Below are 27,447 nucleotides of genomic sequence, written 5' to 3' on the forward strand. Positions count from 1 at the left end.
TAGTGAATGTCATACAAGTGTAACTTGATCACCTCACTTAAGTTTGCGCTGCAGGAGTAACTCACCTCATGAAGCTCACATTTTGCTTGTTGCACTTCTTTGTAAACAAACACACATAGCTGTCTCAAACCGCTGTTTTGGGAAACTAGTACTGGAAAGCTTCATACTGAAAAATGATCTAATGGGCGAAATGAACGCGATCAGCTTTATCTATTACCTAGTGCACAAGTTGACTGGAGGTGGTTATTTAAAAAGTACTAGTATTCAAAGCCCAGAAAATGTCACTTACCAGAATGCTAACAACATTTTAACAAGTACTAAGGAATCCTCAGAGAACTGCTAACTAAATGGTAACGAGTGCACTGTGAACATTTTGTGACCTAAAGTATACAATTAACTAAAAAATGCTACACAGTTTGCTGCGCGCACAAAACAAATATTAGCCAGCAAGGCTCTTGATCCAGGACAGGATTGATTATCTGCGGTTCCCAAGCAAATGCTTGATTTTGGAAGAAGCTAACCACTTAGCTAACTAGCTACTAAATTAGCAAACCAAATGCAAAACTGAAGAACATCTATCACATTAGACTGTTAGCTTATAAGATATCTAGCTGGCAAACATTTAGTTGTGAATTCCATACTGTAATTACATCACCCGGCGTATGCTGCACGACAGTAAGTGACTCAATAATCCGGTCTCATCATTGTGTGCTTGTAAACAATCACCACGTGACAGGGGGACTACCGTAAACTACATAACAATGTGACAGGTGAAATGAAGAATGCGATGTTCTTTATCTCCTAACGTATTGCTCAATTTGACTGCAGGTATCTACTTAAAAAGTAGACACAAATATTCACATTTATTAAGACTTTCAACGGTATTGAAAAACCATCCTGAGGATTTTTCTAAATACCCAGGTATATGGTGTATAAGGTATACCACACAAGCCTAGTTTGCAAAAACTGTCACAAACCATCCCAGGGAACCTCATCTGCATGCTCCTCGTCCTCACCAGGGTCTTGACCTGACTGCAGTTCGGCATCGTAACCAACTTCAATTGGCAAATACTCACCTTTGATGGCCACTGGCACACTGGAGAAGTGTGCTCTTCAGAGATTCATTCCTGTTTCAACTGTGCCGGGCAGATGTGTATGTGTGTATGGCGTCGTGTGGGCAAGTGGTTTGCTGGTGTCAAAGTTGTGAACATAGTGCCCAATGGTGGTGGTGGGGTTATGGTATGGGTAGGCATAAACTATGGACAATGAACACAACTGCATTTTATCGATGTCAATTTGAATGCACATAGATACCGTGTTGAGATCTTGAGGCCCATTGTCGTGCCAGTCATCCGTCGCCATCACCTCCCGTTTCAGTATGATAATGCACGACCCGATGTCGCAAGGAACTCTACACAATTCCTGGAAGCTGAAAATATCCCAGTTCTTCCATGGCCTGCATACTCACCAGACATGCCACCAATTGAGCATGCTTGGGATGCTCTGGATCAACATGTACAACCACGCCTTCCAGTTTTTCCAATATCCAGGAACTTCGCACAGCCATTGAAGTTGGACAGCATTCCACAGGCCACAATTCACTCCCTGATCAACTCTATATGAAGGAGGTGTCATGCTGCATGAGGCACAGTGGTCTTCTGATCCACGCCTCTACCTTTTTTTTGTAAGGTGTCTGTAACCACCCGATGCATATCTGTATTCCCAGTCATGTGAAATCCATAGATTAGGGCCTAATGAATTTATTTCAATTGACTGATTTCCTTACATGAACTGTAACTCAGGGAAATCTTTGAAATTGTTGCGTGTTGCGTTTAAAAAATATATTTTGTTCAGTGTAGGTTTAGAATAAACGTATAATTACAAAAACGGAGGCAACAGTCGTCCCCTGTTTCAGGCACTTAAATATATTTATAATTTGCTTATGCTGTATACCATAGAATTAACAGTTTGCTCATTTTTTTATAATAAAAAATGCACAACATACAAAAATAGCATGAATCGAGAAAGGCACTGAACATAACAGCATCTTTTGTGATTAAGTCAATGACTCAATATAGTTTCTAAGTAGAAGTGTAATTCCAAACCCCAGGCTACATGTTCAATCTCTTGTCTATTTAGAATCTAAGATCAAGAGTGTCTATTTAAAGGAAGTACTTCCCCTTCATATCTACAGTATTAAGGCTGTAGGGAAGGATCATCATTTCTATTTTGTATTTATCTTTGAATGTTAATGTTCATTCTCTATGTATTATCTATGATCAGGAAAGACTATTTAACGGAAATACTCCACTCCCTATCTGTCATAGTGCCCCTCTGCATCTCCATATCTACAGTATTATATTATGGCCGTAGAGGAGGCTCATTTGAGCCTAATTTAAGATGACATGTTCCACTGGAACGCAGAGTAGAAAGAACAGCAACCTGGAAGATGTTACAGTGCTAATGATATGCGACCATCTTGGTGAAGTGCACAGGCAATTTGCTGCAAATGTATTAGTGGTCTCCGTGATATCGGTATCACCCAACCCATTATTTAGGCTATGGGCTTATTGATGTTCTAATGAAGATGATTTGGTGTCGTATCATATTTCTGTGTTGCGATGTTGCTGTCCAAATACGTCACAATGGTATTATCATTTATAAACACGGAATAAAAATAATTGCAATGTTCAAGACGAGTCAAGTTCTGCAGTTCACACTGATAATCCCAGAGAAGCACAAGATGAGCCATCTTTTAGGTATCTACTTCAAATGTACGTCCAATACCATTGCCTTCGATTCCTATAGATGCCGTGTTTATCTCTTTCTCAAAATGGACACTGATGAAGCAATAGTAATTCAAATGGCCTCGGGATACAGCCACTTAACTCCCTCTCACTTACTTAATGCACTCCGGAAATCTAAAGCGCTTTCTTTGAGAGAAACTTTCCGTTGAGAGTCAACAGCGCTGTTGTGTTCGACAAGGCCTCTGAAAGGCTATGTAAATCCTTGCTCTATATCCCCCACGTTCAAGTCAAGTACTTCTGGCCCCCGAAAAGCTGAAAAGAGACTGCGTTCTGAGTTGTTTGCTGTTGCGGCTGAATGCTTGGTTAGACGCCCTGAAGCCAGTCTGTGCAGCCTCTCGCTGTAGCCTAAAAACGACGGTGTTGCTTGCCGTGTTCCCACTACCAGTGTTATTGATGTGTTTTCCTTTGAAATCCTGTGTTCCCGGGAATCTTCAAAGGGTCTTTAATGGGTTTTAATGTGACGTTGGAATTAGACGCCTTACTGTTGCGGCGGTGGCAGGTTTAGGTGTAACTAACCCAGTGGTGCTCCACGAAGTGTCTCTTCCCCCAGTGTTGAATTATTCAGCGTCGCTCTATTTTCACAGTTTGAGAATGCCAGCGGGGTGTTCTTAGTGGAAGACGAATAGAGATGGAGAATCGTGTGTGGGTGTGCCTCACTGCCTGCATATGTGTCTATGAGGTGGCCTTCTTCAACCAAGGAGTACACCACTAAGTCCCTGTCTGGCGACACTAGGCTGCATACTAATTGAAAAACCATGAAGCTCCAGCAAATACAAAGAAAGTGCACGGGTGGATTGGATGAGGCTACGTGTCCAGAACCAGTCCAAATCTAGTCTACCTCCGGTCTGTTCATCTGTTTTTCCTTTCTCCTTTCCTTCTTTCGTTCTTCAATCTGAAATGTGTGTTGAGTGCCTTTAACATCTGGCCCCGGGCCCCCAGAGTCCTCTTCAGCACTGAAGCCCCTCTCAAATCCCGTAGACTGTCATCTCTCCTATCAGCATGACAGGGCCTCTTTCTCTCTTTCTCTCTCTCTGCGGGTTCATCTCAATAGTCTAAGCTGGCTCATCTCTACTCTTCCATCTGCACTGATGTGGAAGAACCTGACAGGGGAAATGACATGACACTCATACACAATCCATGTCTCAATTGTCTCAAGGCTTAAAAATCCTTATTTAACCTGTCTCCTCCCCCTCCTTTACACTGATTGAAGTGGATTTAACATCAGGGTAACATCAGGGATCATAGCTTTCATCTGTTCAGTCTACGTCATCGAAAGAGCAGGTGTTCCTAATGTTTTGTCCACTCAGTGACAGTTTCCAGATCACTGCAGATGAAAGAAAATAGAGGAGAGGAAACTATTGAGATACACACTTGCTCTAGGACTATACTAGCCACAGCCCCACAGACCTCTCTCACCTGCCCATCCTTCTGAGAATATTACCAGCTGGACAGTGTTTCCCCTGCCATTGTATAGGCAGGGCGAGCTCCCCTGCTGGATCCATTGCCCCCCACCTAAAGGATTGGACTGTTGGTGTCAGAGGATGTTGCCTCAGAGGCCTTTGCATGTGGCCTGGAGAAATTAACTGGGGATAAGACTGCAGCTGGGTGATGCTGAGGTTAGTCAAAGGTGTCACACTTAATAGTAACCATCTTCATTTGGACGTTGTAGTAGGTGCATTCATTTTGTTCGCTTGCCGTTGTACCCGCCAAACTCTTTACCCCGGGAACAGTATATTCAGGTGTTGACGTCATGCCAATTGAAGATGACATCAAGTCAATTCAAGGCGGACAACCAAGGACTTCATCACTTTCTTGCTGTCCCTTTTGGAGCTGACGTCCCACTTAGAAATGGCTGCCCCTGTTTCCTGTTTGTTGTGTAGAAAATAATTAGTTTAAAATCTAGTCCCTATGGAATCGGGAGTGGAGAATGGATAATCGTCCTCACCCAGAGAGAGCTAGTTTTTCTGCAGAGAAAGAAAAGAAGTGAGGAGTGACTACTGACGTGAGGAGTGACTACTGACGTGAGGAGTGACTACTGACGTGAGGAGTGACTACTGACGTGAGCAGTGACTACTGACGTGAGCAGTGACTACTGACGTGAGGAGTGACTACTGACGTGAGCAGTGACTACTGACGTGAGGAGTGACTACTGACGTGAGCAGTGACTACTGACGTGAGCAGTGACTACTGACGTGAGGAGTGACTATTGACGTGAGCAGTGACTACTGACATGAGGAGTGACTACTGACGTGAGCAGTGACTACTGACGTGAGCAGTGACTACTGACGTGAGGAGTGACTACTGACGTGAGGAGTGACTACTGACGTGAGCAGTGACTGCTGACGTGAGGAGTGACTACTGACGTGAGGAGTGACTTCTAATATCAGATGGGAGTCTTTAGAGACATTCCACTTCGTCACACACACACACGTAATATAGTCTGTCAATGACCTACTCTTTGAGAAACACACACATACATTTATATCCACAGATTTACACACACAGATGCTTTAAACAACATACTGAAACCGTAGTCATACATTTTCACTACACATCAAATAGGCTAGTAGCCAATCCTCAAAAAGGCCTTTCGTTTTTGATACCCATAGTTTTTGCCTTTAGTTTTTGATAACAAACACAACAATTTTACGTCTTTAATGTCTCCCATTTTGTGAAATGGATGGTTGTGGGAAAATATTTTACTGCAAAAGTGGTTAAATTGCCAGATATTGTGACACACCCCCTAAACTCAAAACATGCAGAATAATGTCTGGCTGGACGGGGATGGGCCACATAAGATCATGTAACCTAATATTGCAAGCTCTAATATAGCAAAAATTGGAATACAAGTAGTCAGTTGTCTGCCCTACATACACAAACAAACAGCATTAGGAGATCTTAATGCTTCTTGGTAATATAGACCTGTAAACAGAGAGATGCAATAGGTGGAAATATCAACTACAAATGATTTATGATGAATGTAAGCTTTACTTTTGGGTAGCTGATAAATAGACAACTTTCCAAGTCAAACGTGGTGACGTTCAGTGCTTGTTGGTCCTGCTAGACAAAGATACACATAGTTACATGTTTTTTGATGATGTAGTTATTGTAATCTAATGGGCTTTAAGGAAAACAAGTGGGCTGAAACAACGAAAACTGTCATTTATTTTCAGTCAAAGGGTCCCCTGTAGATGTTATGTTAAGCTTCTTGCAATTACGTTAGGGGACCCCCTAGATTTGACTGCCACGATACCATTAAATGGTGGTTTAATCAGCTGTATTTACATGTTTTAAATGAGACATCTTTCAAATTTGTGTACTCTACTTATGACCTGTACTCAATAATATTTTTGTCCAATATAGCTATGTTGGGTATCCAGTAGGCCTGCCATAATGACACTCAAACACCATCGTCTGGATACAGAAAAGGCAGCTGACTGCTTGGCACCAACTGTGTTATAACCTGTACCTCCAGGATTGGGCTCTTAAGTCACCACCTTATTATTAAGAAGTAAGCTTTGATTCATTGCTAGTCCGAAAAGGCTGCCTGAATCCAACATGGCCTTCCGGTGGCTCGCTGCATTTGTGATGCGCATTGGGACGTTGTCGTGCACTCTTATGCTGTTTGGGTTGAGCTGTCTGCCCTGTCCTCGATAGGCCCATGCCACCATCAGTCCTCCCCTCTGGCAGTTACTAGAGACAGAGACATGTCAGGAGGCCATTCACCAGCCAAGATGCCATCTGGAAAGTGCTGCTGTGCATTGCCCTTATATGTACCTATTTTGTTACCACCAATGGCTGGCCAGCCCATGTGACACCTGAAGAATGAGCTCTCATGCTGGGGTGACTCATGCATTGATCTGGGAAACTGTGCACTAATCCCAACACCCCTATAAGGACATAATGGCACATTTGGCAAACAAGAGGTCCCTTAGGATGGTAGGACTTATAGAAAGATGCTGTTTGTCATTGTGTATGGTGGCTGGGGATTGACTGGGGGATAGTGGTCCTTATGCCCCCTGCTTGATCAGCTCTACCACCTCTGCAACCCCTTTTTACTTTTCATCAAAGGAATTATTTTCAAATATATATGTGGCTGGGGCTGTGCTCATAACCAACGCCTCATAACCAACCTTTCATAGTCTATGACCTACACTCTAAGTAACCTCTAGGAAACCCGAGGTCACCCTCAGGTTCTGTCACTCTCCTCATGCCCTGCTGGCCCTGCCCCCAGACCCTAATCACAACCAACTACCCAGAGTAAATATTGGCCAAATAATCATCCTACATGACTTCCAAAGGAATATAAAGGAAAATGTTTGACTTTACCTGCAGGACTTTTTGCCGCATTCAACATAACAAACTCTGGTCACGCTTTATTTGGATAGTCCCATCTGCTCTACAGATGGTCATACTATATGCAACTGCTTGCTAAGTTTAGGGTTAGGTTCAGAATAAGGTTAAGGTTAGAGCTAGGGTTAGTAGATGGTTAGTTTAAATGTTTCTGATTAGTCTGTAGAGCATCTACAGATGGACTAACCAAATAAACTGTTACCAACACTCCAACCACATGTCAGTTAGGTGGTGGAAAGATCTAAGGGAAGATCTGTTTCTGACAGCTCTTTCACAGACTCTCTCTTAAACAAGTGGCTAACCAACCATTCCACAACTGGAGTAGATTAAGATGTTACTGGGATCCCCGTTAACCGACACCAATGACTACAGCTAGTTTTCCTGGGGTCCGACACATTTTTTATTTTATTTATTTTTATTTCACCTTTATTTAACCAGGTAGGCAAGTTGAGAACATGTTCTAATTTACAATTGCGACCTGGCCAAGATAAAGCTAAGCAGTTCGACATATACAACAACACAGAGTTACACATGGAGTAAAACAAACACAGTCAATAATACAGTAGAAAAGTAAGTATATATACAATGTGAGCAAATGAGATGAGATAAGGGAGATAAAGGCAACAAAAAAAAGGCCATGGTGGCAAAGTAAATACAATATAACAAGTAAAACACTGGAATGGTAGATTTGCAGTGGAAGAATGTGCAAGGTAGAGATAGAAATAATGGGGTGCAAAGGAGCAAAATAAATAAATACAGTAGGGGGAGAGGTAGTTGTTTGGGCTAAATTATAGATGGGCTATGTACAGGTGCAGTAATCTGTGAGCTGCTCTGACAGCTGGTGCTTAAAGCTAGTGAGGGAGATAAGTGTTTCCAGTTTCAGGGATTTTTGTAGTTCGTTCCAGTCATTGGCAGCAGAGAACTGGAAGGAGAGTCGGCCAAAGGAAGAATTGGTTTTGGGGTGACCAGAGAGATATACCTGCTGGAGCGCGTGCTATAGGTGGGTGCTGCTATGGTGACCAGCGAGCTGAGATAAGAGGGGACTTTACCTAGCAGAGTCTTGTAGATGACCTGGAGCCAGTGGGTTTGGCGACGAGTATGAAGCAAGGGCCAGCCAACGAGAGCGTACAGGTCGCAGTGGTGGGTAGTATATGGGGCTTTGGTGACAAAACGGATTGCACTGTGATAGAATGCATCCAATTTATTGAGTAGGGTATTGGAGGATGGTCAGTTTTACAAGGGTATGTTTGGCAGCATTTGTGAAGGATGCTTTGTTGCAAAATAGGAAGCCAATTCTAGATTTATCTTTGGATTGGAGATGTTTGATGTGAGTCTGGAAGGAGAGTTTACAGTCTAACCAGACACCTAGGTATTTGTAGTTGTCCACATATTCTAAGTCAGAACCGTCCAGAGTAGTGATATTGGATGGGCAGGCAGGTGCAGGCAGCGATCGGTTGAAGAGCATGCATTTAGTTTTACTTGTATTTAAGAGCAATTCGAGGCCACGGAAGGAGAGTTGTATGGCATTGAAGCTCATCTGGAGGGTTGTTAACACAGTGTCCAAAGAAGGGCCAGAAGTATACAGAATGGTGTCGTCTGCATAGAGGTGGCATCATTGATGTATGCAGAGAAGAGAGTCGGTCCAAGAATTGAGCCATGTGGCACCCCAACAGAGACTGCCAGAGGCCCGGACAACAGGCCTTCTGATTTTACACACTGAACTCTATCAGACAAGTAGTTGGTGAACCAGGCGAGGTAATCATTTGAGAAACCAAGGCTATCGAATCTGCCGATGAGGGTGTGGTGATTGACAGAGTCGAAAGCCTTGGCCAGGTCACATCAATAACACTGGTAGTGGGAACACGGCAAGCAACACCATCATTTTTAGGCTACAGCGAGAGGCTGCACAGACTGGCTTCAGGGCGTCTAACCAAGCATTCAGCCGCAACAGCAAACAACTCAGAACGCAGTCTCTTTTCAGCTTTTCGGGGGCCAGAAGTACTTGACTTGAACGTGGGGGATATAGAGCAAGGATTTACATAGCCTTTCAGAGGCCTTGACGAACACAACAGCGCTGTTGACTCTCAACGGAAAGTTTCTCTCAAAGAAAGCGCTTTAGATTTCCGGAGTGCATTAAGTAAGTGAGAGGGAGTTAAGTGCAACAATTTCGGCAGATCATTTTAGAAAGAAAGGGTCCAGATTGTCTAGCCCGGCTGATTTGTAGGGGTCCAGATTTTGCAGCTCTTTCAGAACATCAGCTGACTGGATATGGGAGAAGGAGAAATGGGGAAGGCTTGGGCGATTTGCTGTGGGGGGTGCAGTGCTGTTGACCGGGGTAGGGGTAGCCAGGTGGGAAGCATGGCCATCCATAGAGAAATGCTTATTGAAATGATCAATTATAGTGGTTTATCGGTGGTGACAGTGTTTCCTATCCTCAGTGCAGTGGGCAGCTGGGAGTAGGTGTTCTTATTCTCCATGGACTTTACATTGTCCCAGAACCTTTTTGAGTTTGTGTTGCAGGAAGCAAATTTCTGCTTGAAAAAGCTAGCCTTGGCTTTTCTACCTGCCTGTGTATATTGGTTTCTAGCTTCCCACTTCACTGAAGTGTTTCAGGGAGCGTTTGACAGTGATGAGTGGAGGTCGTTTGACCGCTGACCCACTACGGATGCAGGCAATGAGGCAGTGATCGCTGAGATCTTGGTTGAAAACAGCAGCGGTGTATTTAGAGGGCAAGTTGGTTATGATGATATCTATGAGGGTGCCCATGTTTACGGCTTTGGGGTGGTACCTGGTATGTTCATTGATCATTTGTATGAGATTGAGGGCTTCAAGCTTAGATTGTAGGATGGCTGGGGTGTTAAGCATGTTCCAGTTTAGGTCGCCTAGCAGCACGAGCTCTGAAGATAGATGGGGGGCAATCAGTTCACATATGGTGTCCAGAGCACAGCTGGGGGCAGAGGGTGGTCTATAGCAGGCAGCAACGGTGAGAGACTTGTTTTTAGAGAGGTGGATTTTAAAAGTAGAAGTTAAAATTGTTTGGGTACAGACCTGGATAGCAGGACAGAACTCTGCAGGCTATCTTTGCAGTAGATTGCAACCCCGCCCCTTTGGCTGTTCTATCTTGTCTGAAAATGTTGCAGTTAGGGATGAATTTTTGGTGGTCTTCCTAAGTCAGGATTCAGACACGGCTGGAACATCCGGGTTGGCAGAGTGTGCTAAAGCAGTGAATAAAACAAACTTAGGGAGAAAGCTTCTAATGTTAACATGATCTAGCAACCTTTCAGTTACTAGTCCAACACTCTAACCACTAGGCTACCTGCCTCCCCTGTACAGGCATTACTGTTATATATTCAGGCTGAGATAACATTCCAGTTTGTTAATGGGTCTCGTTGGCATTGAAGCGGCATCTGCCTGAATCCAACTGTTGTAGAAATGGAAACTGATCACCTCGCAGCCCTGTATATCCTGCCAGCCATACAGGAAGGATACTGGCCTTGTCGCTGCAGCTTGCCCAGAGTCAGTTAGCTGTGCAAGCTGGTCAGGCCCCAGAACTACAACCACTACTGGCTACTTTGTCTACTCACCCTGTTAGGACACACACATGTCCTGTAACCTCAAAGACGCTGAATCCACCAAAGACGTTGAATCCACCTATACGCTACTCGAGTGGCTGACTGTTGTATTACAGGTTGCTTTCCTGTTACTTGGTTATGCTACTATGTACTTGTGTGTGAAAAACATGGACACCATCTAGTTGGCTTCAGCTTTTCATACACAGCGGAGGCATGACAGTGCCACACAGTTCTCATACCAAGAGACGTATGAAACCCTTCTAAAATATATCTATCAATTTACCCACTTTTGCAGTAAAATATTTGTACACAACCATCCATTTCATAAAGGGGAGACATTAGATGTGGGAAAACATGGTTGTGTTTTGTTCTACCTCAGGTAGGGGTATCACAGCCTTGCCACTAGCCTAAAAAAAGTCACATGGCCATAGAAGGGACACACATCTTCCAAGCTGATGCTAGCAGGATGCCACTGAGTCTGGACTTTCCCCCAGCCCTCTCTCCTAACCCCATGTTTACCTGCGGTATCTTATACTTTTCACCCATTTGAGCCACACGCCAAAGTGCTCGAGAGGGCAAAATGGTGACTTCTAGAGAGATAATGAAGCAGCACTACTTCAGCAAAGTGTCAGTCAACAGAGCTAAATCCTGAGCCGTATGACCAGCCTCCTACGCCTCAGTAATAAGGCTAAAGCCTTGGCCAGTATTAGTATTGACTGGCCGCGCGTAAAGCGGGCAGGTAGGTAATTACCAGGTTATTGGCTCATGCAGCCACCCTCTAATGCTGTCGGGGCATGCACACGGCTGCCCAGTTTAATCACTGTGGAAACAGGGAGAGATGGGTGATTAAAAAGGGAGGGGGGGTCTATCAGTAGTCAGGACTCGGCCTCGCACCAATGGGCTCCAGGGGCCTGCAACACCATAATGACCTCATAGGAGAGCGGAATGGAACAAGGCCTCTCCCCTTGGCAGCAAGAGAGATGGGAAGATAAGCAGGAGATGGAGAAAGAGGGGTGACAGAGTGAGATTAGAAAAGAATGAGAGAAAGAGAGAGAGAGGGAAGATTGGTGGTAAGTGGACAAAGGAGAGGAGTGTGAACGATTTGGGGGGAAGGCGAAGAAAACATTTGGGCGACAGACAAAAAATAGAGAAGAAGAAAGAGAGAGAGATTCTGGAAGTGAGACGGGTTAGAAGGAAAATACTCCTAATTCTCCCTCTTCGCTCCTCTGTATCACTGCAGTGCACCGCTCCCGCCCTCCCTGCATTGGGACTTTGGCTGAAGTGCCTTTGGTTCTGGTCCAGATATGGCCGGGGCGGTGGAGTGTGTGTGCCTGCGCGGATGGCAGGTGAATGGGAGGATATGTCATCGTAATGGCTCTGTGTAATGTGGTGTCACGCCGTGTGAGGAACAGGCACCATTGTAAAAGGGTGCCTATGCAAGCGTTATTCAGAGGCTTCCACAGCACAGCACTGCTCTACCGACTGTGTGGCTCAGTGGTTCGATTCCCGCTGGGGCCACCCATATGTAAAAGTAGTGGCCCCAGCCGACTTGTAAGTCGCTTTGGACAAAAGCGTCTGCTAAATGGGATATATTATATATATTATTATATATTACAGTGCAGCAGCAGCAGCACCAGCACCGGCCCCGGTCACTCTCCTTCCTCCTCTTTGCCATTTTCAATCTTTCTCATTTCACCTCGTGCTGTTTAATTTCCCTTTTCATTCTCTCATTCTCCTCTGTCTCTTTTGTCTTGGTTATATTTAACGTTTTCTCTTTCCTTTTCTGAAGCTGTCCTCTATTTACCCCCACCCCCCCACCCCCTTTCTCGCTCTCTCTCGGTTCTCTTCCCACTCGTTCTCTTTAACTTCCCCTTCGCGTAGCTGTTGCCTCCTACTGTGCATATCTTAACGTCAACATTGTTTGTTCTACTTCTCTTAATCTCGGGTTTGTCTTTCATCTTTTCAACCAAAGGCGGCCGACCTATAGTCTTTATGTTGTTAGTTAGAGAACTGGTTGATTTTTAAACTACCACTTGAGAATCTATTGAGTTTAGTGTTACCTAATTGTTTGAGAAACACTACTCTGTCCATCTATCTCACTCAATGTTGTGAACATAAGAAAACATGGCCTCACTTATCTTTTTAGAGAACAATGTAAAAACGGACGTCACGCCGGCTGAGGGGCTTGTCAAAATATTGTGGTATGGATATCTCTTGTGGTATGGATATCTCTTGTGGTATGGATATCTCTTGTGGTATGGATATCTCTTGTGGTATGGATATCTCTTGTGGTATGGATATCTCTTGTGGTATGGATATCTCTTGTGGTATGGATATCTCTTGCGATATGGATATTGGAATGTGATTTCAATGAATTGTGCCGCCTTAATCCGTGTGACTTAATTTACTATACAGTAATTGTAAATCAACATGTTCTCAGTGATTTCAAGGAATATTTTGTGCATACTGCCATCAAGTGGCATTGTTGTGAATTACATCCTAACTAATTCTGTGCTGCATCCAAGTGTCTGTTTTTAAATGTTTGTAAAGTATTTTGTATGTAAGGTCTTTTTCTTTATGTGTCGGACCCCAGTAAGACTAGCTGTCAACATTGGCGTTGCCTAATGGGGATCCTAATCAAATCCAAAATCAGTCATGGTTGGTCTACTACACAAAGAACACGTGTGTGTTATAACACTCTATCCATCTTGTGAGACGCTGTCCTGTTTCTGAAATACTCATCTTATGGCAAATTGTCATCATTATTGCTATCCCATTAGAACAGCGCAGTCAGCATTTGTGGCTGATGGATGGGCCCAGTACTGGTAGTATCTATCAACAGTGGTGCAGAGTTGCTCCGCTGTGGGTGGGTGTGAGAGTGCGACTTCATCGCCTGCTGTGTGGTTTCTTGTGCGTGAATGTGAGTGTGAACTAGATGGTCTGTGTGTGTATGCAAGAGAAAGACACATACACACTCAAATACAACAGCGTGGTGTCTAGCAAAAACTCTGAGAGAGAGCAGACACACAAAGTCTCTGTGTCTCAATTCCAACCCCATCATATCTCATTCTACCAGGTGTGATGGTGGGGTGGGGTGGGGGGGGTCCTGCCATGTCGTACACTATGATTCGCTCGTAATGTTGACTGAGCAGAGCGCTAATTTGTAATGAGATCAGAACTCCCACTTGAAACCCACCTCCAGACTCCAGTTCTCCCCAATCCAGCTCAGCCATTCATCAAGAAATGCTAATTTTTTCCCCCTCTCTCACATTAGTTCCCCTTCTTATCTTCTCTAGTCATACCAGGGGGCATGGCAGGGTATTGAGGTGTGATATTCTATTCTTCTTTTGTTTTGTGCATCTGTATGCTAAAGGGGATAAACTACTTTTAAAAAGTTAACAGTTCTTTTGTTTCTCAATGTGAGAAAGGGCCATTTTTCCCACACCCAATTCACTCCAATTATACAAAACTCGCTAATGCGGTCAAGTCCCCTGGAATTTTCCTGAGAATCGCGAAAACCCCAAAGGACTAGAATTCCAAACTCAAAAAGTATTGAACCTTGACTACTACACTGATACTAGACAGAGGTGGGCGCGATTGGACACGGAATGAGAGACGATAAGAAGAGTAGTTGTCATCCCCTGTGTACCCCTTCGAAGACCTGAAAGTCTGACCCTTTCACCTGCACCTGCCAAAACAAGGGGCTCCTCTTTTCCCCCTCAGTTACCTGGCACAAAATGGCCGCCTTGTTGCGTCACTGTCTCTCTTTTCCAGCCAGGGGTGTAAACGAAGTAGCAGTTGGCTCTATTGTTGATTGAATTGAACTTGGCATTACTGTGCCCACTGTCTCTGTTTTAAAGGTTGTGTTATGACCCGGCAAATGTAGATAAGAGTATAGGGATCACTCTGAATCATTATCAGACCCCGTCTCCAGCTCTCTAACCCAAATCCTATTACCATGGTCTGTCTGTTTTGCCAAGGCAGTGACCCTTGGCCGTTTCTCTAGTCAGATTGAATCTTAATGTTGTTATGACATAAGTACAGGCCAGACAGTGGAGTTTAATGGGAAGAATAGCGAACAGTTTGTTCATCTGGCGTGTAAAGGAGAACAGGGTTGTGTAGGCGGGGGCTATGGATGTTGGGGTCAGGGTTGGTCAACAACAATACACACACACACACACACACACACACTGCCCCCCGGAGTTGGAATGTATTTACTGTTGTCTCGGTGTCTGTGAATGTCTGGCTGCCGCTGCAAAGCAGTAGAATACCACACCAAGGTCAGGCCTCTTGCCATTGCACGACAGGTATTTGTGATTACACAGATGCAGAGGAATGTTCCGCCCCTGTTTTCTCTCTCGCTCTCCCCATCTTTTATCCTCTGGAGATGATTGTTTCAAGATGTGCGTCACTCCAGGTCTCTGGTCTGGACCCCGTAGCCCCTGAGGTCTGGAATTTTTGCTATCTGGTTAAGCGCCAACAATAATTTCCCCAATATATCAAAACTGAAGTCAATGTCAACATTCACTGCAGTGATTTGTGATGACACGAAGCACCCCTGATTCTTCAGACTGCCTCCCCCCCCATTTGAGTACATTTATACGTTTCACAGGTGTGCTCATCATAATTCACATCAGTTTTTGACAAAACTTCCAAGTGGCCGGTAGAATGTGCATGGAAATCTTTATATGGTCACTGTTGATCCTTGAAGGCTTCCGTAGTTCATCTCATGTTGAGGAGACCACAGCGCAACCAGATTTGATCCTGCTGCCTTAGTCAGTCGTCGCTCATTCGTGTTTCTTGAAATATCACTGTGTTGATTTAGTTTTCAATCACTGTGATTTCCTCTGTTGTGTTTTGCAGGAAGTTCTACTACATCACCCTGCTGAGGGACCCTGTGTCACGCTACCTGAGCGAGTGGCGCCATGTGCAGCGCGGCGCCACCTGGAAGACGTCCCTCCACATGTGCGACGGGCGCACGCCCACGCCCGAGGAGCTGCCGCCCTGCTATGAGGGTACGGACTGGTCCGGCTGCACCCTGCAGCAGTTCATGGACTGCCCCTACAACCTGGCCAACAACCGGCAGGTGCGCATGCTCGCCGACCTCAGCCTGGTGGGCTGCTACAACCTCTCCACTGTGCCCGATAAGCGGCGCTCGCAACTTCTCCTCGAGTCAGCCAAGAAGAACCTGCGCGACATGGCCTTCTTCGGTCTGACTGAGTATCAGCGCAAGACGCAGTTCCTGTTTGAGCGCACCTTCCGACTGCGATTCATCCGCCCCTTCGTGCAGTACAACAGCACGCGGGCGGCCGGCGTGGACCTGGACAATGACACGGTGGCGCGCATCGAGGAGCTCAACGACCTGGACATGCAGCTGTATGACTACGCTCGCGACCTCTTCCAGCAGCGCTATCAGTACACTCGGCAGCTGGAGAGACGTGCGCACCGCTTGGCACTTCGGGGTCGCGGTCTCGACCCCCGGGATTTTCTCAGAGATGAGGGCGGTATGGGGGGTGAAGGGACAGCCAGGCTGCCCACAGAGGACTACATGAACCACATCATCAACAGGTGGTAGCCCCCACCCACCTCGACACCCACTTTCCTGACCTCCCCATTGTCTTTTCTGGTGAGGTTGCATCAGAGTGATTGTTTAGGAAAGGTGAAATTTGGCACTTGTGGTTTGGGAAGGAGACCGTTGCAGAGGATTGGGTGACTTACCTATGGACTTTGCATGAGCCAAGCTGTGGGTTGCGGACCTGATGATATCCCTTCTAGCTCCTGGATGACATAGACCTTTTGGTTTTCTTAGACTATGTGGAGAGGTCAGATATTTGTGATTGGAGGCCCATGATAAACCTGAGTCACCCTCTGGAGTTCTAGAAGCAGCAACTGTCTCTACACTCCTCAGATTTTCCTTTACAAAGTAAACAAACTTGTTTGACTTGCCGTTCTATGTCTTAGCCCACAAGAATAACCTATGTGCTTAATAAGTTGTTTGAGGAGTTTCAAAGCAGTGAGATGAGAAATTACCTGTACTTTGGGCCAAAAGTATTTCAATAGTGTCTAAGCGAAGGACATTTCCGACAAGCTATCTTTTTATTTATTCAATTGCTTCTGATCATTTGAAATAGATATTTTTCCAATGTGAGAGACTATTTGGCCCAACTTGATATACAGTATGGCACTTGTAAGTGATATAAAGTCATGATTGTCATAACATAACCATCAATTTGCTGAAAGTTTACTAACATGTATCAAAGTTTAGAGTTATATCTTAATATAAATGACGGATAAACAGATTTTTTTTTACACTTGTATGTTTTTACCATTTTGTCTGAATGTCTATGAAGAGGCCAGTCTCTTTGGTTCCGATGTATTTTAATTCACCCGTTGGATTGTGATCTGTACACTAAAGGAGATGTACATGAATGAGAAGGTAAATGATTGACATGAAGGTTTGTTATGCGGTTGTCTATGAACATTTTCGACCACATAATCTAGATACAACAATGGATGCTCACCAGGAGACGGACTGGGGGTCTCATACTGAAGACACTAAAAACAGGAAACACTGTCCTTCTTATTACTTGTACAAAGTTCTCTGTGTGTGTGTGTGTGTGTGTGTGTGTGTGCGCGCGCTTTTGTTTCTGTGCTTTCCCTTCTCTGTTTGGGATCAAGTGTGTCATTTAAAACCAGAATCCATGTAATGGATGGATTATTAGTCGAGGTTACCATGCTCTCCAAGATTTGTTTTATTTTTAATAATGCATATTTAAGTGTCTAAAATTGCAACAGGTAAAATATTAAAGTTGAAGAATGGACAGCCTCTTTCCAACCACACTCTTTTTTTTGTTAATAATCTTTTAAAAAAAACATTTCTAGATAGAATGATCCCCTGGAGAACGGTGTGTTTAATTAAAATTCAAACACAATGGGTATGGACATGATATAACCATTATCATTAAATACTTGTGTATATGGAACATCCATATTTATCCTATTTATAATTCTGCTCACAAAGTCTCCAATCCAACAGCAAATACTGTGATCCCACAGGCATGGCCAGTACTAAAACCAGGGCCACATCTGAATGTTTTGGGAGTGTTAAGATGCTAAGGGATTATTATTATTATTATTATTATTATTATTAAGGAAATGTGGACCAGTGTGTGCAGATTCTGCAAATGACTCATAGTCGTGTCATCAATAGCAGAATGTTTGTTTGAGTGACTTCTACTTATGTCCCAGGGCTCATAAGCAACCATTTCATGGTAAAGTCTACACCAGTTGTATTCGGTGCACGTGACAAAATAACATTTGATTTGATTTGACAGTCTCCAGAGCAGAGGTCAAACAATAGGTTCCAGAAGGTTTCGCTGATGCAAAGTATTTTTTATCTTATTTGGGAAAGGTGTGTGTGTGTGTGGACATGTTTAACTATACTTGTGGGGACTAGAAGCCCCCACACGAATAGTATATAACCAAATATATACTGACCAACTGGTGACATTTTGTTAGTCCCCATTAGAAAAATTGATATTTCTAGGGAGTTAAGGTTCAAACTAGGGGTTAAAGGTTACTGTTACGAGTTACGGTTAAGATTAGGGTGAAGTTTAGGGTTAGGGAAAATAAGATTTTAAATGGTAATCAATTGTGTGTCCCCACAAGGTTAGTTAAACAAGACTGAGTGAGTGAGAATTGAGTGATGTAGGGCATTTGTAAACAAAGTCTCCAGTCTGGTCTGGTTTTACCCATATTGTATTATTGCTGTGAGTATTTCTGTTCTTCATGCAGATTGAATCTTCTATTCAACAATAATAATAAAAAAAAAGATATTCCTTTGTATTTCAGTCTCTGCTCCTATTCCTTGTACTCAGAATGGACCGGGCAGCATCATTTGTACTCAGAGTGGACCGGGCAGAATCCTAAAAACGGCTCTGAGATCAACCTCTCTTGGAGCGAGCTACAGCATGTTGCCAAGGACTCAAAGACATGGGAGCACATTGTGGTCATGTCCCATAGGGGATGAAGAGGGTAGAGTAAGTAAGTATTGGTTGTTTCAGTTCACACACAAATGACCTCATCAATGACCCACAATGAAAAGGATGACGCTGCTAATACATATCATGGTAGCATCTCTATGAAATGTTTTCATAAGTAACATAGCCCATTTCATTTGATCAACACAGAAGTAATTCCCTTTATGAATAATATCCACCCACATTGTGGCCAGATGGAGAAAAAAAAATCAGATAAAACATCTTCCAAGTAAGAAACATAGCAGACAATCACTCTGGCCTTTTTGTCAGGCAGACTCATGGCCAAGGTAAGTTGACGCTTAAGCTTAAATGAATAATCGGCAGATGAATGAGTTGCTTTGGGTTGAGAACAGGGACTTGTTCTTAACCCAGTGTCGTCTGCACAAAGTCAGGAAACGGAAATCAGGAAACGTTTTGAGATTGTGTCCAGTCGTGTAGGGTTTGAAGAAGCGGCAGTGGAAACGGAGAGGGTTTGTGGACTATCATGCCCTCCCTGTCCCTGCAGAGCCAGGCAAACAAATGGCAACAGCTGGCCAGGTTTAACCCGGGGGGAAATCTGCTCGAGTTGAGCTCCACATGAGGCATAGCTGAGGGCATACCGTGGTCACATTCAATCACCCATTATGTATAATTATTCTCTCCAGAAAAACATTGCATTAACAATGTATAAAAGCACTGCCACAAAACACACCACAGCACCACAGCTGTTCTCTTGGAATACTGATACTGTGTTCATGTTTTAACTTATCACACCATACAGGAGAGCAAACCGCTTGATGGGAAATTGGGTTATTTATAGGTGAAGTTGGTCATAAACGTTTTAGTATTTTCTAGTGTAAGCATGATTTTGATAAACAATGTAAACCTACATTTGTTGTCATATGTAGTGCTTGTGAATGCCTAGCGGAGAGAATATAAACATAAAGATGGAATCCGCAGTACAGGGAAACAGTGCCACTGGCTGCCCCACTACGTTATTGTTTTTGTAGCAGAGCTGAAGAGCGTCGCGCTGCTCGCCCAGCGAAACAAAAGAAGAAATACATGATTGTGCTCTTCTATTGCTTGTGCAATGATGTCTGTGGTGGAGAACTCTGTTTATTGTTTGCAGTAACATCTAAGTTGGTGTAATATTGCACACTGACATGTCTGTTTCACCATTAAAGATTCCATCTTTAAGGGTTCCATTGTTTTTTTCTTCAATTTGACTGTTGAAACATTACTTGAATTTGTTTCCCACTTACCTCACAATTTCAGTTCCATTTTTACAGTTTTCTTTCAAATGTGTGTCTCAATTTCCCACTGCGTTTAAAATGAACATGTGTCCACAAACACAACTAGGTGCACGTGTTGCTATATCTGACCTCAACCCCAGACATCATGAATGAACTGAATAACTAGTCTTTATACTGATATAGGTATACATGTTGTCCGGTCAACTGGTGGCTGTGTCCGGAGAGAACTCCAAATAAAGATATCATCAAAACACTGCATGGAAAAATCTGTGGATTTGGCAGAGAAAGAGAGAGGCTGAGGAAATAGCAGGAAGATAACCCATGTAGTATTGTGCATTTTTCAGTTTGCTCCAGAAATGCCATTTTCCTTATACTTCTCTTCACATTCAAATGGTGTTAGTGGGGACAGAATTGAATTAGCAGAGGTATTAGTGTATGTGAGATAAAACTGGTTTACTTCATAGAAAGCTCTATATGCCACAAGATCAAAAGGGGGAGGCATGTAGCCCAGAGGTTTGAGTGTTGGGCCAGTAACCGAAAGGTTGCTGGATCAAATCCCTAAGTTGACAAGGTAAAAATATGTCATTCTACCCCTGAACAAGGCAGTTAACCCACTGCTCCCAGTAGGCTGTCATTGTAAATAATAACTTATTCTTAACTGACTTGCCTAGTTCAATTTAAAAAAAGACTGCCTCAAAACTAAGGCTGCTTTTGTTATGGTCTCAATGATTCAGACTATTTGTCTATTTGGTCTCCCTTGATGAGTGATTCTGTTACATTAATTGAATCAAACACAACAGCATTCCAACTCTGAGCGGTATTTATATCATTGAGCAAAGTATTGATTGACATAACAAAATCGTTTATGTGAGGTGACATAGGGTGACTGCACCAAAACTTTTCACTGAGCCTTGAGTGGATGTTGATTGAATATGGAACCGTTTAACAAAGAGCTCTGTCTCCATCTGCTGGCTCTATGCTGCCTTTCAACAACAATTCCTGCTCATGTTAGCTGGACATGTCCCCATTTATTGTTTGAGTGAAAGATTAACTTAGAGTCAACATGTATACTGTATAATTACATGTAATAAGCATGTATAAGCAGTAAAAACATTTATAAGAGCTTTATATTATATTATTTTTCAATGCTGTACATTTTCAAGTCTTACAACATATACAATTGCATTATATAACCACATACAGTTGAAGTCGGAAGTTTACATACACCTTACATACACCTTAGCCAAATACATTTCACAATTCCTGACATTTAATCCTAGTAAAAATGTCCTGTCTTAGGTCAGTTAGGATCACCACTTTATTTTAAGAATGTGAAATCTCAGAATAATAGTAGAGAGAATTATTTCAGCTTTTATTTCTTTCATCACATTCCCAGTGGCTCAGAAGTTTACAAACACTCAATTAGTATTTGGTAGCATTGCCTTTACATTGTTTAACTTGGGTCAAACGTGTTGTGTAGCCTTCCACAAGCTTCCCACAATAAGTTGGGTGGATTTTGGTCCATTCCTCCTGACAGAGCTGGTGTAACTGAATCAGATTAGTAGGCCTCCTTGCTCGCACACGCACATTTTCTACAGGATTGAGGTCAGGGCTTTGTGATGGCCACTCCAATACCTTGAATTTCTTGTCCTTAAGCCATTTTGCCACAAGTTTAGAAGTATGCATTATTCATTTGGAATGGAGGACCCATTTGCGACCAAGCGACCAGGCCTCTCTCATCATTTTTAAGTGGGAGAACTTGCACAATTGGTGGCTGACTAAATTCCCCACTGTACATCCACAGGTACACCTCCAAATGACTCGAATTATGTCAATTAGCCCATCAAAAGCTTCAAAAGCAATGACACAATTTTCTGGAATTTTCCAAGCTGTTTAAAGGCACAGTCATCTTAGTGTATGTAAACTTCTGACTTCAATTGTATGTACAATGCTACAGGATTTTCCATCAGCTGTTCAATTTTCTTAATTTGAAAATATCCCAGGTCTAGCCAGTGAGCATGGCAAGCTCATCACCATCATGTTCCTCCTGTGTGCTTTCCCTCAAGGCATTCTCAAGTCTGATCCAGAACACCTCCTGGTCACGCTCGTCTGTGGGCCACAACAAGTATGTTTTCCGACGCACCATCTTTCATAACCAAGTGTAAGGAGAGAGACAGTAGAGTGTAATGAGAGAGACAGGGATCTCTTCGAGAAACACCATCAGAAGAACATCGCTCCCCTCACACAGAAGTCTGACTGGCCACCTGGAACTCCAGAGCCACCACTCACTGCGGAGAAAGTCACGGGACACCACTCAGAGTGTGCATCTGTTTCTCTAGGATAGCCTCTACTCTTGAAAGGTTGAAAGGTCTTGAAAGGTTGTCCGTCACATCTGGGAGGCTCCAAATAGTGAAATTAGATCTTTCAAGCGAGAAAGAGAATGCAACCATTGAAATAGTTTTCTTTGTCTCCAATTGAATTCCAGCCAGGAATTCTGTTTCTATCCCCATAAGGAGCAAGAGCTTCAATCTGTGGTTGTGAGCAAAAATGCATGACTTTGGATGTAATCCATAGTTGTTTGTTTATGTAGGCAAGAGCAGGAAAGCCACTGACGTTGAAATAGTCAATGTTGTTGCCCAAAAGACTAAGCCAGGACAAAGAGATGGTGTTGTACACCCCATTCTGTACACTTTGTAGTTTATTCATAGAAATGTCAGCCGATTCAATGTTAGGAAGGAACTAAAAAAATTAAATGGACATTTTGTTCATTAGTTTGTTTTTTACAAATCGAGGACCCGTTAACTGTTTCAGGTTGTGGAATGCGTCAACCTTGATCACTGAGTTGTTTCTGGAGATGTTTCGAAAATAGAGAATGTGTAGTCCTTTGAATTCACCTCCACTTAGAGATGCGAGTTTGTTCTGGTCCCGGGTTAGTACACCCAAATGACGGAACTTGAGAAATGTCTCAGGTGAACTGTTTTGAATTTTGTTCTTGGACAGATTGATCTTGGTGGCATTTTTGGGGATGGTCTGTAGAGCATCCGACACATTCACAATGGTTTGACTCCTACACCAGATAGTGGTGGGGTCATTATGATGAGAAGCATGAATAAAAGAAAGGATCTTGACATCTTCTCTTCACCGCCAATTTAACCTGAAATACAGAAAAGTAACACGAGCTAGTAAACTTTAAAAAAAAATCACCACAGCTGTGATGGAAACAGGTCGTTTCGGTAAATATTATAAATGCCGACAGATCATTTGTTCGTTTCACATGGTAGAATACTTTTGTGTCGGTAAAATGTATTATGCAATAAATGGTGGTGGAAACGCCTTTAAGAGCAAATATTGATATAATAGCCATCATATCGAAAGTAAATTTGGAGTCACGCGATGATATGGTGTGTGGTCCACCCACTATGACTCGGGAAACCATGCAGTTTATTAGGCTACAGATTATTATTATGATGATGATGATGATGATCTTCACAGGGGGGTGAACGTGCACAGTGATCTTGTTGCTACTTTCCAATAAATATGAAGGGTCTTTTTCTGGTGACATGTTGATTGGTGCTTGACTGCCATTTGACAAATAAAAATATAATCCCATGTAGACTAGTCTACCTGCACAGCCTACCCCCACTGTATCTGCGAGCGCACATGACAAGACGACAGGCACATTTTCTATTAAACGCTAACCGTTTTTGTGACTAAACTATCAATGGAAACCCATTGAACATACATTTTGTGTGCTACGTAATCGCGCACTGACTTTTCTACAGACCAGAGAATCTTCTTTCTCATGGTCTTAGAGTTGGTGCCTTTTGGAACATGATTCCATATGTGTTATTTCATAGTTTTGATGTCTTCACTATTATTCTACAATGTAGAAAATTATAAAAAATAAAGAAAAACCCTTGAATAAGAAGGTTTGTCCAAACGTTTGACTGGTATAGTACCACGGCTAAGGGCTGGGTCCAGGCACTCCGTGTTGTGCCGTGCTTAATAACATCCCTTAGCTGTGCTATATTGGCCATATACAACACCTCATCGGGCCTTATTGCTTAATAATAAACCTTGCTGAAATGTATCCCCTGCATACAATGCTGCCTTCAATCATAATACTGCATAATAATAAGTTGAGACGTCTTAACCTAGCGGTTAAGAGCATTGGGCTAGTAACTGAAAGGTTACTGGTTCGAACCACCGAGCAGACCAGGTGAAAAATCTGTCTGTTCCATAATTGCACCTGTAAATCGCTCTGGATAAGAGCGTCTGCTAAATGATGTACATTTAATTCGCTGTGGCTTTGCTTAAGCTGTAGCTAGTACCTAGAAATAGTCTACCCCCAGGTAGTCATATGATATGGATGTCATACTAAGACAATGATTAGTCAATCATGGTAAATACACAAACGCACTGTGATTTAACGTACTTCTCATAATAGAAGATGATATCTCCAACTTAATACCTTATTGCATTATCTATGTGTGTTTCTCTTACAATACATCTATTAAGCCTCACCACACCTCAAAAATAACATTTACCTGATTAATCAATAACATGATTTGATTTGATCTATTTTACAGTTACACACACACACACACACACACACACAAACAAACACACACACACACACACACACACACACACACACACAAACACACACACGCACACGCACACACACACACACACACACACACACACACACACACACACACACACACACACACACACACACACACACACACACACAGACCGACAGACAGACAGACAGACATAATTCAAGTATCATTAGCGTTGCCAGACTTTAATGACCTCTCGTGTATTCATATGTGGACAGGCATTTGTTCGACTTATTCCTCTGCTGGTTTTCAGTGGATTAGTCATTCTGGCTAGGGCTAACGTGTTTATGGTTGCCATGACAACAGTCAAACTTTGTCAGAGCAATTCACCCATTGATTGTCTTTAGCGTCAGCTAGCTGAGCTGACTCTAGAGGCTCTTTTACCACACATCCTGGCAGGAGAGCAGCAAGAGACAGAGCAGAAAAACTGAGGGGAAGGTCTGGTATATTCAACATTTAATTTAGAAATTGTTGGATTATTTATCCTGTGTTCTTTTCCATTTGTGTGGATGCGCATAGTGAATGTTATGGAAACACTTGAACTACAGTATCCATAGACAGTGCAGCGCATTGTTTGATTTCATATTATCATTACACCTGGCATAGGGCATTAGACAATTGCGCAATATAAGTTATTCTAATAATAATTTTCAATGGACCAATGGGTTTATTTGTTAAAACTATGTTGTTCAATACTGCAATAAACTTATGCGTAGATCATGTAAAGGTGTAAGATAATTATAGAAAACTGGATCAAATTAAGATCCTACACTTGACTAGACCATGTCGTCTAATAGTTTAAAACCCAAAAGTGACTATTAACTAACTCCTCTGCGCTTTAAGATGTGTGACACTAAGAATCTCCAGCCAGTTGAAGTAGTGGACCCTGAGGTGGATGAGGGGTCCGGCATCCCCCCAGTGGAGAAGGTGGATCCAGAGGAGGAAGTGTCCAATCCTCCCACAGAGGAAAGCCTTGATGCTGGGAAGACGATGCAGGACAGCCCTGAGGAAGCAAAGAGGGAACCAGAGAACAAGGCCGACGGAGAGCTAAGCCAGACAACTGCACCCGACCATTCAAATGAGTTAAAACCTCCACTTGTTAGTATACGAAAAGGTAAAGTGCAAGTGCAGTGTCTTGCGAAAGTATTCACCCCCCTTGGCATTTTTCCTATTTTGTTGTCTTACAACCTGGAATTAAAATAGATTTTTGGGGGGGTTGTATCATTTGATTTACACAACATGCTTACCACTTTGAAAATGCAAAATATTTTTTATTGTGAAACAAAGAAGAAATAAGACAACAAAACAGAAAACTTGACTGTGCATAACTATTCACCCCCGCAAAGTCAATACTTTGCAGAGCCACCATCTGCCGCAATTACAGCTGCAAGTCTTGGGGGTGTGTCTCTATAAGCTTGGAACATCTCGCTACTGGGATTTTCACTCATTCTTCAAGAAAAAACTGCTCCAGCTCCTTCAAGTTGGATGGGTTCCGTTGTACAAAATCTTAAAGTCATACCACAGATTCTCAATTGGATTGAGGTCTGGGGTTTGACTAGGTCATTCCAAGACATTTAAATGTTTCCCCTTACACCACTTGAGTGTTGCTTTAGCAATATGCTTAGGGTTATTGTCTTGCTGGAAGGTAAACCTCTGTCCCAGTCTCAAATCTCTGAAAGACTGAAACAGGTTTCCCTCAAGAATTTCCTTGTATTTAGCGCCATCCATCATTCCTTCAATTCTGACCAGTTTCCCAGTCCCAGGTGATGAAAATCATCCAAACAGCATGATGCTGCCACCACCATGCTTCACTGGGGGGGATGGTGTTCTCGAGGTGATGAGAGGTGTTGGGTTTGGGCCAGACATAGCGTTTTCCTTGATGGCCAAAAAGCTCAATTTTAGTCTCATCTGACCAGGGTACCTTCTTCTATATGTTTGTGGTGTCTCCCACATGTCTTTTGTCGAACACCAAACGTATTTGATTATTTTTTCTTTAAGCAATGGCTTTTTTTCTGGCCACACTTCCATAAAGCTCAGCTCTGTGGAGATTATAGCTTAAACTGGTCCTATGGACAGATACTCCAATCTCCGCTGTGGAGCTTTGCAGCTCCTTCGGGGTTATCCTTGGTCTCTTTGGTGCCTCTCTGATTAATGCCCTTTTTGCCTGGTCTGTGAGTTTTGGTGGGCGGCCCTCTCTTGGCAGGTTTTTTGTGTTGCCATATTCTTTAAATTTTTAAATAATGGATTTAATGGTGCTCCGTGGGATGTTCAACATTTAGGATATTTTTATAACCCAACCCTGATCTGTACTTCTCCACAACTTTGTCCCTGACCTGTTTGGATAGCACCTTGGTCTTCATGGTGCCGCATGCTTAGTGGTGTTGCAGATGCGGGGGCCTTTCAGAACAGGTGTATATACAGTGGGGAGATCAAGTATTTGATACACTGGCGATTTAGCAGGTTTTCCTACATACAAAGCATGTAGAGGTCTGTAAAATCACATTGTATGATTTTTAAGTAATTAATTGGCATTTTATTGCATGACATAAGTATTTGATACATCAGAAAAGCAGAACTTAATATTTGGTACAGAAACCTTTGTTTGCAATTACAGAGATCATACGTTTCCTGTAGTTCTTGACCAGGTTTGCAAACACTGCAGCAGGTATTTTGGCCCACTCCTCCATACAGACCTTCTCCAGATCCTTCAGGTTTCGGGCCTGTCGCTAGGCAATATGGACTTTCAGCTCCCTCCAAAGATTTTCTATTGGGTTCAGGTCTGGCTAGGCCGCTCCAGGACATTGAGATGCTTCTTACGG

The 27,447-nt window shown here is 43.1% G+C and overlaps 2 protein-coding genes across 2 annotated transcripts in view; both read left to right on the forward strand.

Moving 5' to 3' along the window:
- LOC135517285 (heparan-sulfate 6-O-sulfotransferase 1-B-like) overlaps nucleotides 1-18,577 on the forward strand; it is a 109,078-nt gene extending 90,501 nt beyond the window's left edge. Inside the window, exon 2 of the mRNA XM_064941448.1 lies at nucleotides 15,596-18,577. Coding sequence (XP_064797520.1) covers nucleotides 15,596-16,307 — 712 coding nt within the window. The 3' untranslated portion in view covers nucleotides 16,308-18,577. The remainder of the gene's footprint in view (nucleotides 1-15,595) is intronic.
- Nucleotides 18,578-25,471: 6,894 nt separating this feature from the next.
- The window catches only part of dnah5l (dynein, axonemal, heavy chain 5 like), a 93,559-nt gene continuing 91,583 nt past the window's right edge, over nucleotides 25,472-27,447 (forward strand). The window contains exon 1 of the mRNA XM_064941449.1: nucleotides 25,472-25,742. Coding sequence (XP_064797521.1) covers nucleotides 25,472-25,742 — 271 coding nt within the window. The remainder of the gene's footprint in view (nucleotides 25,743-27,447) is intronic.

The sequence above is a fragment of the Oncorhynchus masou genome, chromosome 28, assembly GCF_036934945.1.
Source record: "Oncorhynchus masou masou isolate Uvic2021 chromosome 28, UVic_Omas_1.1, whole genome shotgun sequence".
In the NCBI taxonomy this organism is placed as follows: domain Eukaryota; kingdom Metazoa; phylum Chordata; class Actinopteri; order Salmoniformes; family Salmonidae; genus Oncorhynchus; species Oncorhynchus masou.